At 40.9% G+C, this 21,394-nt stretch overlaps 1 protein-coding gene across 1 annotated transcript in view; it reads right to left on the bottom strand.

Annotated features, from left to right (window-relative positions):
* The window catches only part of LOC307014298 (uncharacterized protein), a 146,931-nt gene extending 126,113 nt beyond the window's left edge, over positions 1–20,818 (bottom strand). The window contains exon 1 of the mRNA XM_079642171.1: positions 20,641–20,818. Coding sequence (XP_079498297.1) covers positions 20,641–20,723 — 83 coding nt within the window. The 5' untranslated portion in view covers positions 20,724–20,818. The remainder of the gene's footprint in view (positions 1–20,640) is intronic.
* Positions 20,819–21,394: the final 576 nt, after the last annotated feature.

Raw genomic sequence — 21,394 nt, 5'->3', positions numbered from 1 at the left:
TAGACTATTGTCACGTTGTTTATCTCAATGCTCCGAAATCTGTTCTAGCCCCGCTAAACATTGCTTACAATAGAATGTGTAGATTTATTCTCGGTTGTGATTTCCATACACACCACTGTGCACTGTACCTAAACCTCAATCTCCCTTCTCCTGATTTGAGAAGACATTTGCACTGGCTTGAGTTCATTTATAAAAGTTTCAACTTTAATTATCCCCCATATTTGAAACAGTATCTCTTTCGTTTTACATCAACCCACCAAGTTAGACATACCTCTCAGCTCTTCTTCACCGTTCCTCTAGTTAAAAAGGACATTGGCAAAAGAGCCTTCAAATTTAAAGCTCCTGCTGATTGGAATAACTTACCTGCTACCATCAGATCTCTCCCTACTCTGACTTTGTTCAAGCGTGCATTGTCGTCTCACCTCAAGGTTGAATGTTTTTGTATGACCTGAAGTACTTTATTTATTGTTTAAGGGTTGTTGAGGCTCCATCTTATTTCACCATCTCCTCATGAGATGACCCACCTATTGCCCATTTCTAAGTCTTTATTTCTAAGTCTTTATTGTTATGATTTTGTATATATAGTACAGCTACTCTACTTTACTCTACCCAATGATATGCATTCAATGTAACCGCCTATAATGTATTTCCATGTGCTGTATGCTTAGGCTGAATGTTTGTAATTTCTTGGTTATTTCTTCCGATGTATGTGTGTGAATGTTGTTTGTATGTTGTACTTGTTTGTTATTTGTTTTCTTGGGACCCCCTTGAAAACGAGGTGATTCACCTCAAGGGGTTTATCCTAATAAAGAAATTTGAATATATATAAGAACTTGGAGTATATTAGAAAGGCTAAATGCATCAACTCTCGGCAGGACAGGTGGACTCTATTTTTCAATAGGTTCAATTTCACTCTCTCTTTCCGCCCCGGATCTCAGGATCAAAAGCCTGATGCCTTGTCTCGCCTTTTCGAACCAGAACCTTTTTCTGTAGAGCCCAAAACCATCCTTCCGTTAAACCGTATGGTCGGAGCCTTTTCCTGGCAAATAGAGTTGGAGGTTAAACAGGCTAATCTATTGAACCCGGCACCTAGCAAGTGTCCAAACCACCTGCTTTTTGTTCCCGTGTCTCTCCATTCCAAGGTCATCCACTGGGCCCACACGTCTGTGATCTCGTGCCACCCTGGTGTAAAGATGACAATGTTCAGGATCAGGCAGCGGTTTTGGTGGCCAGCCATGAAGAAGGATGTGGCGGAGTATGTAGCGGCTTGCCCGGTGTGTTCTCGGAATAAAACCTCGTCCCAGGTCAAGATGGGCTTGTTTCAGCCGTTGCCGGTTCCCCAACGTCCCTGGTCACACATTTCCATGGACTTTGTGACAGGACTCCCATCATCCAGAGTAGGGCTGGGCGATATATCGAGTTTACACGATACATCGTGGATTGCACTCCATGCGATGTCGTAAATGACCACATCGTGAACATCGAGTATTATGTTGTCAAATCAATTTCCCGCCGCGGCCAAAATGAGCTTTCCTTTCTCCCTCATAGACACAGTCACACACGCAGGCACACACGCAGGCCCCGTCTAACTTGCACACAAACATTACACACATGCACAGTGACAGAGAGCAGGGCTCAACATTATAAATGGCCCGCTGGCTCGGAAGCACTATTTAGACACCCCGGGCCAGCTTAACGTACTTTCCACTTGCCCGCTCGGGCCACTAAAAATATTGCTTAAAAAAATAAAATTGTCCTGTGGTATAGGTACTTTGACAAGCAATGTTGATAAATTGTTTCGTTTATTAACGCTACAACATAGCGTTTCGTGAGGCGGTTGTCGTTGTTCGGTGAAAGGCAAACGGGAGTTAAAGGAGAGTGACAGGGAGCATGAGAAGAAGAGGGAGAGAAAGTTTCAGCCAGCTTGATCGATGGAGTTGGCTTCTAGTGGTGCAGTGACGCGTCCTAAAACCCTTTTATAATCTATCGATTAGATTTATGATTCTAACATTATTAAAGTAGGGAAGACATGTGGAGATTATCCGGCTGAACAAAACGTGCATTTATCAAACAGGTTTGTTTTCCACAGACCTTATTTCCAGCTATTTTCCAAAACCCTGTGGAGAAATCCCATTGCTTTTTTGTCGAGGGAACCAGCAGCTTACTTCCTGGTTTTAGGACGCGTCACTGCACCTCTCAATATGATGCCAATATAAACAAGGTCTTCTGTCGGCTCAGTACATCAATGCCGACCTATGCTGACAAGTAAGTGAGGAGAAGAAAATATAAAGGTATTGGCTATAGGGAAATATCCCAGCAGTTTAGGAGAATGAAGGTTCAAATCTAATCTACTAGATAGCCATTACATTTCTAACTCCTGATAATGACAGGAAGACAGAAAGCGCATTATACTAATAATAATAATACTGCTCATCATAATAGCAGACATTTTTGAACAATGACCACAATATCATTATTTTCATAAACCAAATATGAACAATTGAGGAAAATGAGGAAGAACTGATGATTCAAATGTTGTAGTACAAGTAGTAATGTAGTTAGTGCATAAATTACTAAGGCAACAAATGTGTTCATTTTCTTCATCATTAGTCGATTTTTTTAATGCAGACATATGTTGCAGGGACTACTAGAATCATCATACTGGCGTGACTGTAAACATCAAGGGGTTAAATAAAAATAAAAAATAAAACATTTTTTAGAGGACATTTCAGAATATTGCGATGTATATCGCGATATAGTCAGTAAATATCGCGATATCATTTAGAGACCATATCGCCCAGCCCTAATCCAGAGGCAAGACTACGGTCCTGACAGTGGTGGACCGTTTCTCCAAGATGGTTCATTTCATTCCCCTAACCAAGCTTCCCTCTGCCAAGGGTACCGCAGATGTCATGATGAACCACATATTTAGGATCCATGGATTCCCTAATGACATTGTTTCCGACAGAGGTCCACAATTCATTTCTACCTTCTGGAAGGAGTTTTGCAGGCTCATAGGCGCCACTGTCAGCTTGTCTTCAGGTTATCATCCTCAATCAAATGGACAGTCGGACCGGCTGAACCAGGAGCTGGAAACTACGCTACGTTGTCTCGTCTCCCAGAACCAGACCACCTGGAGCGACCACCTCACATGGGTCGAGTTGGCCCACAACACTCTTCCCACGGCGGCCACAGGTCTCTCTCCTTTCCATTGTGCCAATGGCTACCAGCCTCCGCTGTTTTTAGCCAACAAAGGAGAAGTAACGGTTCCATCAGTCCATGCCATGATCAGACGCTGTCGCCGAACCTGGGCAGGTGCTCGCCAGTTACTACTCAGAATTTCGGCTCGGATGAAGGCTACAGCAGACGTCCATCGCAGGGCCGCTCCCCTTTACAAACCGGGGCAGAAGGTTTGGCTTTCTACCAAGGACCTACCGCTTCATGTAGCCTCCAAGAAATTGGCTCCGAGGTTTGTGGGTCCATTCCCGATATCTAAGGTCATCAACCCTGTATCTGTGCGCCTACGACTTCCCAAGACAATGAGAGTACATCCCACCTTCCATGTCAGCAAAATCAAGCCCGTGCATGAGAGCACACTTGTTCCCACCTCCAAGCCCCCTCCACCGCCCCAGTTCTTTGAGGGTGGTAAGGTTTACAAGGTCCGTAAGCTGCTGGAGGTTCGTAATAGGGGGAGGGGTAAGCAATTTCTGGTATTCTGGATGAGTTACGGTCCTGAGGCTAGAAGCTGGGTAGCTGCTTCATTGATTGTAGACAAGACTCTGATTCAAGATTTCTACGATCGGCCTGGGCCGTCAGGAGTCGGCCCTAGAGGGGGGGGGGGGGGGGGTACTGTTGTGCACCGCCAGAAGTGTTAAGTCAGTCCTGTTTCATGTTGTTTATTTTGTATTGTTTTTCACTTCCTGTTTGGTTTTTGTCACGTCTCATTTCAGGTCCCTTGACTCCCTTTCCTTATGTGTTCTCCCGCCTTCATCAGCGTCAGCCCCGCCCCTGATTGTTTCACCTGTGTCTCGTTGAGTGTTTAAATTCCCCAGTCTCCCAGTGTTCAGTGTCAGTTCGTCTTGTCCTGTCCTCATGTCAGAACTCTGCTCGTCAGTATTTGTTTCTCTTGACACTTACCTTGATTCATGCTCATGAGAACTTTTTGTAAGTTTTGTTCCTCACGTTGTGAGCGTATTTTGCTGAGCCTTATTGAAGCTCTTTATTTTTTGTCACCTCGCAAAGAGTGTTTTTTCTTTTTGCATATCCTTTTGGCAAATAAAGTATATTAATTATACTTTATCTCTAATTCCCGGGTCGTGCATTTGAATCCTTTCTTCCTTGTGTATCTAAATTTGTAACAATATCATGGATTATCAAGGATTATTTCTGAAACAGTATGGAGCTCAAAGGCTTTCTCTCTTGCCGGTTATACCACAAGGTGAGTTCCTTTTTATTTCAAAACAACAAAACAGTCAGACATTGTTTGTGATAGTAACGTTTCTGATGCTGTGGGTCTGCATTGCCAATATGACGTAATAACGGACGCAAATCTGGATCAGCTCCGTTGTACCCACGTTTTTAGAGATTTGGGTACAGAGGAAAAGAGAGAGGGTTTTATTTTCTGAAGCTGCATGAGTTCCCCGACACACCGGGGACACATACTTATGTATAAAAGACATAAAAAAGTGCATTTTGCATGATAGGTCCCCTTTAAAAGTATTAACAGTTGCAGCTGACCTGCAGGATTCAGGGAGTTTGTTCCAGATTGTCGGGGCATAAAAACTAAAAGCTGCTTCTCCATGTTTAGTTCTGACTCTTGTAACAGAGAGCAGACCCGTCCCAGAAGACCTGAGACTCCTGGATGGTTCATACTTCTGCAGGAGATCTTTAATATAATTTGGTCCTAAACCATTCAGTGCTTTAAAAACTAGCAATAGTACTTTAAAATCAATTATTTGACAGACTGGAAGCCAGTGTAAAGACCTCAGAACTGGACTGATGTGATCCACTCTTTTAGTGTCAGTGAGGACTCGAGCAGCAGCGTTCTGAATCAGTTGCAGCTTTCGAATTGATTTTTCAGAGAGACTTGTGAAGACACCATTACAGCAGTCAAGTCTACTGAAGATAAAAGCACGGACAAGCTTTTCTAAATCCTGCTCCGACATTAGTCTTTTAATCCTAGACATGTTCTTTAGGTCATAGTATGCAGACTTAATAACTGTTGTAATGTGACTGTTAAAATTGAGGTCCTCCTTTGCTCCAAAAACAATAATCTCAGTTTTATTTTTGTTCAATTAGAGGAAGTTCCTATTCATCCAGTCATTGATGTGCTTCAATGCACTTATTCAGTGTTGTAATCGGAGAATAGCCTCCTGGTGACATTTTTGTATAAATGTGGGTGTCATCTGCATAGATATGATAACTTAGGTCGTTATTTTTCATTATTTGAGCCAGTGGTAGCATATAGATATTAAAAAGCAGACGTCCTAAAATGGAACCTTGAGGAACCCCGCATGTTTTAAAAAAAAATTCTCTGTCAAAGCGTATTTGAGTTTCCTGAAAAGCGCTATACAAGTCTCCTTTATTATTATTATTATTATGTCATATTTGTCAATGCTGATGTGTAGTTGCCTATTGAGACAAAGTTGTTCTGTCCTTTAAGTAGGATTAAAACCAATTTAGGACTGTTGCCGAAAGTCCCAACCAGTTTTGTAGTCAGTCTAGCAATATGTTGTGGTCAAGGGTATCAAATGCAGCACAAAGATCTAACAATACTAACACTGAAGTTCTGCCACTGTCTGTGTTTAAGTGGATGTCATTGAAGACCTTAACAAGAGCAGTCTCAGTGCTGTGGTTTGGACGAAAGCCTGACTGGAAAACATCAAAACAGTTATTTAAATTCAAGTAATTATCAACTGTTGAAAAACTACTTTTTCAATCATTTTGCCTAAAAATGGGAGGTTTGATATGGGCCTATAATTATTCATTACTTTTATTTTTAAGAGTGGTTTAATGACTGCAGTTTTCAGGGCCTGTGGAAATACACCTGAGTGGAGAGACTTGTTTACTATGTGAAGTAGATCTGAGGCCATGCAATGAAAAACAGTTTTGAAAAAAAACGTAGGTATAATATTGAGGCTGCAGGAGGAGGATTTCAGATGTAGAATAATGTCTTCCAGGTCTTTATCATTTATCAAACGGAATTGTGTCATTCATTGCAGGCTCTCGTGGATAGAAATTCAGAGGCTACTGACACTGGGGGGCTAGTTAGTCTGTTGACGGTAGCAAACAGGGCATGTGAGTAGTTTTTGTTTTTGGTAATGATGTCAGAAAAGAAAGACTGTTGTGCCTTTTTTATTTCCTGATTATAGAAGCAGATTCTCTCTTTATATATTTCCAAGTGAACTTGGAGATTTGTTTTTCTCCACCTGCGTTCAGCTTTTCTACACTCTGTTTTTGTCGTTCTCACGGTCATGGCTTTTCTTCATGGAGATATTTTCTTGCCAGATACTTCCTTTATTTTAATGGGAGCAATGGCATCCATGACTATTGTTATTTTAGATTTAAAATGGTCTACTAGCTCATTTACTGAAAAGTTAGCATGGGCAATTGAGGAAGAAAAATTCTGAACAAACATTTTCTGTGCATTTTCAGATAAATAACATCTTAGTTACCTCTTTCTCAACATTTGTAAGGACGGAAATAGAGCTCCCAAAGAAAACACAGGAATGGTCGGAGAGCGCAACACCAGTCACCACAAGCTTAGAGATGTTCAGACCCTTTGATATAATTAAGTCCATTAAGTGTGCCCCTTATTGTGCGTGGGCTCCGTCACATGCTGAGTCAGTCCATAGTTATCAAGAACATAAAACAGTTCCTTAGCCCCTCTGTCCTGGGGGTTGTCAACATGGATATTAAAATCACCAACAATGACTAGACGGTCAAAGTCAATACACACTATAGACAGCAATTCGGTAAAATCATAAAAGCTTGCACAGTATTTGGGTGGTCTATAGATATTTAGGAACAGAGCTCGAGAGGAGCATTTCAGCTGAAGGGCCACATATTCAAAAGAAGCAAAGTTTCCAAACGCAGTCTGTTTGCATTGAAATAAATCATTACACAAAATAGCAACTCCACCCCCTTTCTTATGCAGTCTTGCCTGACTCATATAACTAAAGTTGGGAGGGATTCCCATAAAAACAGCTGTGCTGTTATTTTTGGTCTAACCAAGTTTCAGTTAAAAACATAAAATCCAGATTGTGCTTGGTGATAAAATCATTGATTAAAAACGTTTTACATGCTAAAGACCTGACATTTAATAAAGCCAGTTTAAGTGTTAGATATACTATCACTGATTGTTTGTGATAAACCGTGGAGTACGTGGAATTATTGTTACATTTTATAAATTCACACAGATGGTTTTGCATTTTCTGTTTTTAAGCTGATTCACCAACCTTCTTGCATGATATTGTCATAGTGAATGCATATTATTACTATAGTGTTTGTAAAAGTATTACTATAGTGGTTTTTTTTGGTGTTTCCGTATTAAGACTATAGTATTTTAAATAGTACTACTAGTATAATATATAGTGTTTCTGTAGTTGTTTTTTGAACACACTATAGAACATTACCTATAGTAATATGATATTGTCATAATGAATGCATATTATTACTATAGTGTTTGTAAAAGTATTACACATTCAGTGTCATTTCTGAACCATTGTATACACACTTGTGTCGCGGCGCGAATCACGCGATTGAAGGGGGCCGCGTCAAACGCGAGAGTTCAATTTTTTCAACTCGGGCGTCAAATTCACATGAAGCGTTCTCGCGAAAGCCAATCAGTGTTGGGATTCCCTCTGACGTCCCTCTGACGTCCTGCTGTTGATCAGTTGTAAAGATGGAAGAGATGATCGCTGTGGCTGTGAGTGGTTTCCCGGAGATTTACGATACAATGTCGTATATCCAGTGCTTGAATTGGGATAAAAAAGGTGCCAGTATTATCAGCAACTGTTTCAAGTCAATTTTATTTATACAGCCCAAAAACAAGAATTTGGCTCAACGGTCTTTACAATCTGTACAACATACGACTCCCTCTATCCCAGCGTTTCTCAAAGTGTGGGGCGCACCCCACTGGTGGGGTGCAGAGATGTGATAAGTGGGACGCGATGAACGGGAGATTTCTTTTTTTTTTTTACCTGTTCTACACGCACCCCCCGAAACCGGGGGGGAAAACGCGTCATCTGCAGGAAACAGCGTCTGAGGGCATCTTAATATTCAATAAATTATGAATGTTTTATATCCACGTAACGGGAAGAAACTCAGCTAACTGATCATTTTTCTTTTTTTTCAAAAAAAACCACAAAGCTACCGCTGAAACTATGAATTAGCCACAAGCGAAACATGCTAACGGCATTTTGTACAGAAACTCACTCATAACACCCTTATTAATTATCGTAGCTGCACATCCAACTCATTGATCTGACCGTGAGAAGACACAGCATCGATCGGTACATACACTGAACAAAAATATAAACGCAACACTTTTTTTATTGCTCCCATTTTTCATGAGATGAACTCAAAGATCTCAAACATTTTCTACTTACACAAAATAACCATTTCTCTCATATTGTTCACAAATCTGAAAAAATCTCTGATAGTGAGCACTTCTCCTTTGCCGAGATAATCCATCCAACCTCACAGGTGTGGCATATCAAGATGCATGATTATTGCACAGGTGTGCCTTAGGCTGGCCACAATAAAAGGCTACTCTGAAAAGTGCATTTTTGCATTCTTGGGGGGGTCCGAAAACCAGTCAGTATCTGGTGTGAGGGTTAGGGTTAGGGGTAATGTTGTGAATCGAGTGGCCTGTGTTCGTCGTCCGTAACATACGCCTGCCCATACCATAACCCCACCACCACCATGGGCAACTCGATTCACAACATTACCCTAACCCTAACCCTAACTCGAGCAGTTGATATACAGTCTCTTACAGTGCAAATAAGTAACTCAGCACTAAAGTTATTTATTAGTAGTAAGTGTACACTACAGTTTACCTGTTTCTACCTGTAAAATACTCACTGACAACAGCGGAGAGATGTTTTTTAATACAAATAAAAAATATAAAGAAATACCCAGTCTCCAGGAGAAAACGCCACTGGAAGCTGAGCAGAATCTCCCCTGTGCTTCTCTAGAAGTTGTCTTTATGGGTGAAGTTAATTAACTTAAAATTACCATACTGCTTATAACTTATATAAGGTGTGTATTAATGGGTATAACTAAAAGATGATAGATGATGGCATTTAATATAATCTGGCATAATATGATTAGTCAACATCAGGATGAATTTGTCTTTTTCTTATAATTACAGGAAGCGGGAATGAGCAGCAGGAATCTGTTACAAGTCCTAGCAATTTCATTTAAGAATGGAAAGGAAATTAAAAGAAAAATCTACAGTGTCCAAAGCACAAACCATCTCCTGAAAGTAACAGGTGAATTTGGATTTGTCCTTGATAGGATTTTAAAATACAACACGGACTTCCAAGAGTTTATAGATATTGATAGAAGTGAGAACATTAGTAACTTTGACAGATTCCAAGTGCACTTTTCTGAAGCACCGGATCTTCAGCCTGTCCTAAGAGAAGTCTGTCAAACTCAGGTATACATTTACCATGCTTGTTAAATTGTGTTTCAAAAAATCACACAGGCCAGACCTTTACTTTGTGCTGTGCTTGCTATTATTGTTTTGTTCAGCCTACATAAGAACCAGTTCTTCTGAATGGCCTTAGTGATCTAAAATTACAAACTATGGCATTCTTACCGAGAAGACCAGGCTCAAACTTGTCAAAGTTTGCATCTCTGACTACTTGGTAGAGAGGCATGGGTTGTAATTATATGAATGTGAAATGTGTTTATAAAGTATATAGGGGTTGGGACAATTTTTCCCTTAAATTCATTGCCCAACCATTTTCCCTGAAATTGTTCTTGTCAATTTTTTTGACATTTAAGTTATTCGTATTCATATTTTGTGAACAAAGTATTTTATTTTGTTGATAAAGTCCCTATCTTTCAAATTGAAACTGCTCTGCTTGCTAACTTTTATTTGTTGATACCATACTTAAGGGATGACTACATAATTATTAAAGCTATAGATTAACTATAGATTAACTATGGATTCACTATAAGATCACCATAGCCAACTCTATAGTATTACTATAGTAATTTTCTATAGTGTGTTCCAAAAAAACATATAAATAATATAGAAAGCACTATAGTTATACTACATAAAACTCTATAGTATAAATATAGTAATTTCCTATAGATGGGGGCGTGTCCCTCTCCCTGATGCTTCCTGTAATCCACATTCAGCTCATTGGTTTTGCTGATGTTGAGATGGAGGTTGTTATCCTGGCACCAAGATATCAGGGCTCTGACCTCCTCTCTGTACGCCGTCTTGTCGCTAAGCTGAACTGTAGTCGATGAACAGCATTCTCACATATGTGTTCCTCTGGTCCAGGTGTGAGAGGGCAGTGTGGATGGTGAGGGCTATGGCGTCGTCTGTGGACCTGTTTGCTCTCTAGGCAAACTGCAGGGGTTCCAGAGAGTCAGGGAGGGAGGAGGTGAGGAATGTTTTGACTAACCGCTCAAAGCACTTCATAATGATGGAGGTGAGTGCTACTGGGCGGTAGTCGTTGGGGCTGGTGGTTTTTGTCTTTTGGGGGACAGGAACAATGGTTGACTGTTTGAAACATGTGGGGACTACAGACTGCAACAGTCACCTGTTGAAGATGTCCTTGAACCAAGCGGCAAACATGGGGCAAAGCTGGGAAGCCAATAAGGAAGTGCCACAAACTGCAGTTCATCTAATGGCTGGTAGAAGGAGACTGCAGAAGGGAACAATTTCCATTAACTAACATGTTAAGAGGCCCAACTTTAGAGCAGAAATAAACATCTTTCCATTGTGGTTCAAAAAACCATATTCTCTGTATAGAAGTGAATTTTTTAACAACTCATTTGTTTTAAGTTATATTAAGCCTTAACACTAGAACCGCCAGAGGTCGCTGTATACCTAAAAACGCCAACGGGTAAAATGTACCCGCTATTGATTTTCAAGGTACAATGTTATTTTATTTATCATACAGAACAGTGAGTTTTGATGGCACAGGGATGACATTTATACCAATATAATCTGTGGACTCTCAGCTTTTCATATGATATAGTTTGTGCAGATAGCATGAAGTATAAAATATCGCTACCAGTGCAGATTTAAACGCTTGGTGTTAGACTTGTGTTTTGTTTAGGTACAAATCTCTCTCTCTCTCTCTAACTCTCTCTCTCTCTCTAACTCTCTCTCTCTCTCTCTCTCTCTCTCTCTCTCTCTCGATCTATCTGTAATGTTCTGTTCTATGGACATATAATTGTCTACATAAACAGACGACGCGGACAGGACTACTTATCTCATTCCAAGTATCCATCTTTATTCAACTGGCACGTAACCTGCACACATGCATTACGTCCATCCTCAACTTGAGCTCAGTCATCCAAGATCTTGTATTCTCCAAGATATTACACTATCTATAACTATCTATCTGTCTATCTATCTCTCTCTCTCTCTCTCTATCTAGCTATCAATATATCTATCTATCTATCTCTCTCTCTCTCTGTCTCTCTCTGTCTCTCTATCTATAAGGAACCGCAGTAGACAAAAGGCGTTGCTATAGCAACACGTCATGTTAACACTGCATTTTCTATGAGGTAAATATTACCCGCTGGCGGATATAGGTATAAATGGCAATTTTTTTGCCGATTTTTTCAATCTGACTTCATATTGACAATTTTTAACAACAGAGGGTGCTACATAACACACTTTCAGGAGAAGTCACCGACTGGGAGACTTTAATATTTTATTGAAAAAAAGTTACATACAATCAAAAAACAGCTGCGGGTCAAATGTACCCGTTGGCGGGTTGGTTGTGCTGGTGCCTTGTGGACTGTTCTTCATGCTTATATCCGACTATTGTGACTCGCTCTGCGGTTAAAACAGACGGTGCATGAATGCGGTTTTGCGGTAAGTGAAATTTGAGTAGTTTATTTATGTGTTTAGGATTTTAATCAGCTAACGTTAATGAATGTTAAGGCTTGGGTTTGCATGTTGTAAGTGAGTGGTAGCTACATCTGTGCTAACGATGCTAATCGTAGCCTCCAAGTTAAAACATAATAGAGAAGTGTTAAGTGTTAAGTGGGATTATACTGTAGAACAAACAGCTTCTGTTTGAGGTTGGTAAAATAAGGTCATCCTTGTAAGTTAGAGAGATATTTTATTAGGTAGGTAACTTTATGCATTGATAAAGTTTATTTCAATTTGCTATGCTTGATTATGTAGAGGAGCTAACGTAGCATTGGTAATACCAATGCTTACTATTTATTTGATTATCATTACACTTGTGAAACCGACTAATTGTGGCTATAGAACGTGAACATGTATCTTAACCTGTTAAGCCCCGAGCCTGTTTTTCAGGTCTCAGGCTTGAAAATGACATGCCCAGAACACATGACTATAACTTCATTTGTAAAGGGGTCAATTAATAATCTTTTTTCTCAAAGCAATGATAAACCTGTGAGTTGGATGTAGAAAGTCAGAATCAATATAGATTTTTTTATTTTAAAGGTCCCATGTCATGCTTTTCCGGTTATTACCCGTCCCCTTGTGTGTTATGAAGGTTTTTCTGTATGTAAACGGTCTGAAGAGTCAAAACCCTCAAAGTACACCCTGTAGCGAGTAAAACTCTAACACAGAAAATACCTCCCCAAAACGCCTCGTTGGAGATACGTCACTCTCCATTGATTCTTCCGGGTAACTCATGATTTCATGCGTTTCCCGGAACCAGATGGACCAATCCGTGGAGCCGTTATGTTACGTCCGCGGAGGCGTTACGTTAAGCCCCTGCTGATTGGTCCAAATTCACCAATCCACGGACTTCCTCACACACACACTCAGTGCAAGCAGCTCTGCTGATTTCTCCTCCCTGGCTGCAGGCTGATAACAGACAGTTGGGATCGCGGCGAAATTCTCTTTGCAGACCCATTCTCACAGCGTTTATCAACCTTTTTCTTACTCAATATCAAGCCACAATTATTGTTTTTACATCGGCTGTGACTTTGTGTGTGCTCAGGGTGAGTTTGGCTGTGTTTCACTGTGTATCGCTAAACAAGGAAACCACACCTCCAATGAGCTCAGCGCGATTCACAACGTCACAGGGAGGGTGGGGGCTGGAGCTATTGGAGCTACAACGAGCCGTTAAAGGCAGAGAGTGAAATTCAGTGAATACACGTAGTTTACAGAGATACTGTATGAGAAACCAAAGTGATTTTGGAAAATTGCACAATATAAATCTATTCTAGTAGACCTCAACAATGGAATTATGATCAGTGGAAATGGCCATGAAATGGGACCTTTAAAGTAAATTCAGATTGAACATAGTAAAAAAAAAGTAAATTATAGTGTACGTCCAAAAGAAAAAAACATTACTCACAGTGAAAACTACCCTTGAATGATGGGATAGTAGACTAAAAGCTTTAGGAATCCAAACTATAACATATAATAAGTACCCTGTATCAAGATTGATGCAAAACAAGTGACTTTTGACCTTTGTAGAGAGGTTTAGCAAAAAAAAACACTTCTGGGGTCATTTGGGTGGATTTTCCATATCTCTGGCCCCCCTCGGTCGATTTTGATGATTGATATCTCTTTTTAACCGTCAGTTTTTTTTATAGCCTAGTTGTAAAAAATAAAGTAAGAAATCATTCCAATGTGTACTATAGGACTAGGGATGGGTATCGTTAAGGTTTTAACGGTACTACTACTTTTATTGATACCGCTTATCGGTCCGGTCTTTTAACTGTACTTTTATCGGTTCTTTTGGAGAGAAAAATAAGGTAAACTAACTCAACAAATTGTGAACAAAACTAACAAAATAAATTACTCAGTTACCTCTAATCATTAACCCATGTTTGTATAATGTAGTTAACTCCGTGTGTTGCTGCTAGCATACATACCTGACGTGGAAACGTTACTCGTGGATGGGGCTACAGATCTACTAGAAAGACAGTGGAACCCGGTGCATTCCTCCGTCTGAATGTGGTGCACTTTTGCTAAATGTTTCAACAAATTGCTCGTGTGACCGCCCTTACATGCTAAACTCTTATTGCACTTTAGATGGGTAAAGTTTAACCACACCTCGGAGAGCGTTCTCTCCGCCGTGTGTGTGTGTGTGTGTGTGTGTGTGTGTGTGTGTGTGTGTGTGTGTGTGTGTGTGTGTGTGTGTTGCATGTAGCAGCTGCGTTTGTGTAAACTGCCCCGCCCCCTCTCTCCCCTTGCAAGCAGGCGGGGGAGAGAGATCGAAAATACAAAAAATAATCATAGAAGCATTAGTAATTAGTGATTAGTAAAATATGCATAAAGACAAAGAAAGAATGCTAACTAGGTAACATAAGATAAGAATAAACAAGTTTAAATGATTTATTATTGGTTGTGATCATATTCTAAAGATGTTTGGATTATTGAAAAATATAAAGCTCCCTTTCATCTGAGTGTTGTGAGCTGTATCCATAAATTCATTTTGTGCTCAAAGTGCACGAGATTGATGCATTTCACTTCAACATGTACAAAAAATCTTCCCCCCTAGAGGATGCATACATTTTCTTTTAGTAAACACTGAAAACGGGTCCAACAGACCCAAACAGCACACAAAGGTTAAAGGTCAGCATATCATAATGTTAACATTTGCTAAATATATACACTGCAAAAAACAAAAAAAGAGGAGAAAAAGTAGCTCACGACTTGTTTTATTTTTTAAAAGTAGCTCTCATCCTAAAAAAGTTTGGAGACCCCTGTTATAGAACGATACATTTGACAACTTTAAGCTTGGCCTACCATTTTATTGGAGCGCTGAGGAACAGGTGGGGCTTGAAAAGGCCAATCTGTTCAAAGTGGGGAATGACAGAAAAAGTTTGAGAACCACTGGCCTAGTCAATGCTTTAGGGCAGTGGTCACCAACCACAGTCGAGTGTGGTGTGCCTAGATCGCGCACCGTCAATTTATTTTTATTTTTTTAAATGAAAGCCTATCATCCACTACCTCGTTAGCAGGTGCCACTTGATTGACGTGTCTTTGAGACATTCCCTGTCGCTCCCGAAAATAATAGACTGACTTAAACTACAACAAAATGAACATATTTTACCGTGATTTAATTGTAATACACGTTTCAAAATCATGCCGGAATAACTGATACCGGTTGGTAAAAAACATGAATCAATGCTTTGACAAGACGGCAGGCGAAAAACCTTTTAAAATGCGTGTTTTCTGAATGGAGATCAGATCGATCAGGCTAAACTAACGTTGTATATGCTCCGTCCTCTCTCACAACAACGTCCTAAAGACAGAAATAAAGCAGTGACTGTATTCACCATGACACAGACAGTCTGTGGTTTGTACTTGTTTAACTTTTGTCCAGTTTTTGAACAGATATGAGGAGCTGTGAGCTCTGTGTGCTTACATCTAACAGCTGTTAGATTTTCTGATTCAAAGTCAGTGACGGCAGGCTGAGATCCTCATCGCTGATTGGCTACCGCGCGAACGCGTCACTCGCATCAACCGCGTCTGACCGCGTGTTTTCATTGACTTCATGTAATCGTGCTGCCACCAAAAGTCACATCACGTCCAGTGTGAACGCACCAATGGTCTATGCACGGATAAATAATGTTGTTAGAATTTAGAATTTGTAAGAATTGTGTTAAAATAACTAGTCTAATGTTAATGTTAAATGTTGCACTAACTTGCCTGAAGCTTCAGTGGATAAGCCTCAAAGTTAAAATGGCACTATGTTATCTGCTCACTGCAAGATGTTATTTTTTTCTTTGTTGCTGTCAACAAAATAATTGACTAATTCACTCAAACAAATGGAAAATAAGCTACATTTATATTTAGGATTGTAATGAAGGAATTAATTAAACTTAAAATGATAGGTATGATGTAAATATATATATATTTATCCTTTTTAACGTGTTATTATGTTGTGTTCTTGGTTTAATCAATTGGAAGTTGCACCAAATTATTTGATGCAATTAGCCTACATAAAAGGCCTTAAATTGGAAATACTGTCTGGACTGTCTTTTTCACTCAATTCTGCAATATGTATATCTCGCCTTTCACTAAGGCCGAGGTCGGGGATATTGGGCTTGAAAAGGTTGGTGACCACTGCTTTAGGGAGAAGGAAATTATTTATGAAAAATATTAGACATTATATGTGCGTAGTTTATGGGCGCTGTACGCAATATAGGCGTAGTTCTGTTAAGTTAAGATAATAAGATGTACTTTGTTGATCCCAAATCGGGAAATTGTTTTGTTATGACATTTAAATGTAAAATGTCTTCCCCCCCCCAGTTTTCGGCGCCCCCCATGGATGCATGATCCCTTAGCATTCGCCTATACTGCCTATGCCAAAATAAAAGCCATTTTAAAAATGTATAAACTAACAATAGTTTAACATTTATTTGAGTTCACAATAGAAAGAAAATAATTGAGAGAAGAGAAAGCGTAACAGAAATATGGTGGGTTAAAGAGATGTGAACAGATGTTGCATTATCGTAACGGTATTGTTGCAGGCATAAAAATAACATGAAGTAACGGCACTTACACTTGTGTTGTGTTGGCTGTTAAACTGAGCCAAATCACGTAATTCATGTCTCAGCTGTGCCTGAATGGAAATGACAATAAATAAAAATGTAAAACCAAAAAAGCTGTTCTTGCTTACAGACATTACATCTGTCTCTCTTTTAATTGTATTGTGCTTATAATAAAAATGTATTGGATATCATGAAAAATGTTTCCAATAAATGAATGAAATGATTTTTGTCCACTTTGTTGTTCAGATATATCATATATTTGAAACTAGATGATACAATAATTGAAACAAAATATTGTATAAAACTGAGGAGTTTTTCCCTTGAGTTTAATGTGTTATCTTCACTCTGCTGTTAAACTGCTCTCATGTTAAAGTCCTTATCTTACATTAAAAACTTTTTTTGGCAGTTGATTTCTGGGGGGTGTATGCAACAGATAGTCAATGTATGTTTCTTTATTTCATACTGAATAATATGTAAAAAAAGGAAAAATATTAGGTCCAATAAAAAAACTTTGCTTCTGGAAGCAGGCCATTTCGTGACGTCACGTGTGGTTCCCGGCTGCCGCTGTCTGGCTCCCTGCTGCCGTCCGGATCGACAGCCAATGCGCGCAGCCAGCGAGAGTTCAGTTTACAACTTAGATTAGGATATATAAATGATAAACAAATTTCAAATTGATGGTTCACTCACCCTGGACAGTGTTAGTTTTTTCACAGCTTTATCGGACCTGTGTTTCTTTTGTAGGGGTTCCGCCAAGGAGTCTGACATCACTTGTGTTTCACCCTGTTTACTATCGGACAGCGTTGTCTCCCGTTGGCCGCGAAATATCGACGATGCCTGGGGCTCAGCCTCGGAACGCGAGGAAGTCATTGGGGTTGAATCACCTGTCCTAATTGATGGAATTGCACCCTTTCTTATGTCCAACTGTTTTTTGAAACCCATCTTCCATTGTTGGTAGCCTTCAAAATCATCAGGGACAACAAAATGTGCCCCACAAATAACGCTGGTTTCACTGGCGCACTGCCAATTTTTTCTTGTGTTCCGCACAAATCGCTCCCATTTCTCCCGTAAAACCTTCTCTTTCGGGAACAAATGAACGGTAAAACCATCCCGATTGGTGTTGCTACACCCGCCAACGACACACCTCTTCACCATGATCCGGAAAAAACAAGACAAACTCGGAGATAAACACTGATACACAAAGTTGACATGCGGCTATACCAGCAATACTACACTGTGTGATGCTGGGACGGGCTGAACTCACCAGGATTCGCGGAACCACACGTGACGTCACGACACAGCACCAAGCAGCGGCAAGTTTGAATCCAGACTTTTCTGGATACCTCTGAATTTGACCCATTTTCCCGATATTAACAAGTGATTTACAGCAAATAGGAAACGATATTCGATCTATATCACGTGTTACTGGAATAAGACCCAACAAGTTAATGCATTTTGAAACAGTTCTATGATCTTTCAGCTACAGTAAATTACGCAAGATAAGGACTTTAAGAAGCATCAGATCAGTGCATGCGCTGCAGCGTCCAATCAGTCCTATTATACTGTTTTACATCAATATATTATAGGTCTTAGATATATACAGAACATGTCTCTGAAGTGTTTGGCTCGAAATACCAAACAGATCATGCATTGTAGCATCCCATAATCCCCTCTGTTTCAGACCTGTTTCAAAAGGGCTGATTCTGTCTTTTACTTTAGATGAAAATAAGGAGCCACTCCCCACGCCCCTCTGAGAGAGATTTGGTTAAAAAGAACACAATAGGCGCTTTCAAACCGGAGTACTTTTCCCCGTAATTTTCCCTTTTAGTTCCGATAGTTCCTGGAATTTTGCGTTCACACCAAAAAGAGAACTTAGTTCATGCGAACGTTTCCCCCCTTTTCAGTCCCTGCTAGAGAGCAGGTACTCTCCTGGGGAGACAGGGGGAGGAGAATGTCCTGCTAATGCTGTGTGTGTGTGTGTGTGTGTGTGTGTGTGTGTGTGTGTGTGTGTGTGTGTGTGTGTGTGTGTGTGTGTGTGTGTGTGTGTGTGTGTGTGTGTGTGTGTGTGTGTGTGTGTGTGTGTGTGTGTGTGTGTGTGTGTGTGTGTGTGTGTGTGTGTGTGTGTGTGTGTGTGTGTGGGGGGGGTGTGTGGGGGTGTGTGTGTGTTTCACATTAGCGGGACGCTATGGAGCTCAGGTATCCGCCCTCTGAAGCTTTTAGGGCCGACAGCGGGAGGAGAATACAATGCTGTGTGTATTTATCGCTAAGTTAGCAGCTAAGCTAGCTGGACGCTACGGTTCAGGTATCCGTCCTCTGAGGCATTTATGGCGGACAGGTTGAGGAGGATGTGTGTCTGTGTGTGTGTGTGTGTGTGTGTGTGTGTGTGTGTGTGTGTGTCTGTGTGTCTGTGTGTCTGTGTGTGTGTGTGTGTGTGTGAGCTCAGATGAGAGGGCTCTGATTACAGTTGTAATCCTCAGTCAAACTGCATATTTTCTGCCATATTTGATGAGAGATAAAATGATTTTCTGCCACAGGAGTTTGACAGAGAATAACTGAAAAAGTACACAGTAAAATAACTTCATAGTAGCCTACTTGTGGTAGAAGTCCAACTAGTACTGAGTCCAACAGTAAAGTACTTCATTGTATTTGTGATAGTCGTCTAACTGAGTCCAACTCTCTGTAGATGGAACATCCAGTATTTTGGAGGGGCCCTAATGGGACCCTCCTCTTGAAAGAAAGAGATATAAGATAAAAGAACTGTAGGAAACAGTTCTGAACTTTTTTCGCCAGTTCTTTAAGTTCGTCGTTCGCGAACAGCTTTTCTTTAGCTTTTGGCGGAAGGCGGCGACTCAAACAAACGAATCGTTTTGTGGGAGGAATCAGTTCATCTCGTTCACTTCAAAGATTCGTTCAAAAAGAACGAATCGTTCGCGAATGACCCATCACTACTCTCTGTGACAAACTAAACATCCACGTAGGTTATCAGGTCACAGTCTCTAAACTGTATTCACAAAAGTACAGAAATGAGTGGGAATCAAACCCTGAGTTTAAAGGATGGTTGAAGCCATGTATTGGAGATGACACGCAGGCATACTGCCTTTATTGTAAGGGAGATTTCTACAACAAATATTTCTACTTTCTACTTTTTTTAATAGAAACATTTCTGATCTACTGTCATCTGGATTTACTCTGATGGTTTCAAGTTTTGATCATTGAAGGGGGTGGACATTTTTTCTTTACCGTCTAATATGCAAATTAGACGATGATGTCATTTAGGGACTTCTAGTGACTTTTCGGAGAGAGCCAATAGCTACTTTCCTTACTATGAAGTTGGCAACACTGCCTGACAGTTCATTCATAGCATTCAGGAATGGATGCATCCATGCGGATGTATTCAACTACGGTCATAATTTAGTTTTGAAATCTTTAAATAAATGCTTTCATATAAAATAATTGATGGAACAAAATCTATAAGGCACATTAGAGAGTTTCTTTTTTACTGAATGCATTAAACGCGGGGCTTTCCTCTGCTAGCAGGCAGTTTGCATCGCACTGCTGTCATTAGAAGGATGTGGCCAGTTAGCAGAGTAGCAGCCGACCTGAGAGTCCCTGCCATGGTAAATGAAAGCGAGACAAAGCTGCAGGAGACAATGCTGCTTCTGATCTTTGCTTTTTAAATAACACATTTCGCTTCCAGAAACCCATCCCCCTCCGTCTCTTCCATCTCCTCTGTCTCCGTATCACTATTAACCTTCCATCGCATTCCGTGCATTTTGGAGACAGCCCCCATACCCCTCCCCTCCCCCAAATGACACTACGGCTGGCTGTACCTGAGCCCGAGCAGCCTGCAGCCTGCAGCGGGCTGATGCAGAGCTGCAGCATTGTTACAGCCGCTCAGCTGCACTGATGCCCGGCAGCAGCATCGTGAGGAGCCCGGCTTTGGACACCGGAGCTTACCTTGCTTTGGCTGATCTCTCGTAACCCCATCCCGTCCCAGACCCGAGATCTCCGAATCCTGCAGCGGGGTAATTCCTCTCCATGAAAGAAAGGCTGGATGATGGGCAAATAGTGAGGGGGAGGGGAGGGAGGAATGTGTTCTCTTCTCTGCGCTCGCTTCTGTTTATTTCTCCGCTTCACGAGCCTGCAGACTGGGAGGAATGGAGGGAGAAGAAGGAGCAGGGGGGGGGGGGGGGGGGGGGTCACAGCAGCTAGGAGCACCTCCTCCCTCCTCTCCTCTCCTCTCCTCTCCCCATATATCTCACTGTCTATTGTCTTCGGTGCTCATCTTATGAGTCGTAGAAAAGATACTCTGCGTTCTTAAGCAGCTTTAATAAGAGGAGAAGTTACACATCCAGCCGGCAGCTGCATGCACACACACACACACACACACACACACACACACACACACACACACACACACACACACACACACACACACACACACACACACACACGAACACACACACACACACACACACACACACACACGAACACACACACACACACACACACACACACACACACACACACACACACACACACACACACACACACACACACACACACACACACACACACACACACACACTGAAGCTACTTTCGATGATTTTGTTCACAAGACGCCATCTTTAAAAGAAATGGCTTGGACGGCGTTCATCCTCTTCCCACACACACACACACACACACACACACACACACACACACACACACA

The sequence above is a fragment of the Notothenia rossii genome (assembly GCF_949606895.1).
Source record: "Notothenia rossii genome assembly, chromosome: 8".
In the NCBI taxonomy this organism is placed as follows: domain Eukaryota; kingdom Metazoa; phylum Chordata; class Actinopteri; order Perciformes; family Nototheniidae; genus Notothenia; species Notothenia rossii.
Note: the sequence above shows the minus strand (reverse complement) of the source record. Positions and strands in the feature narration are given on the sequence as shown.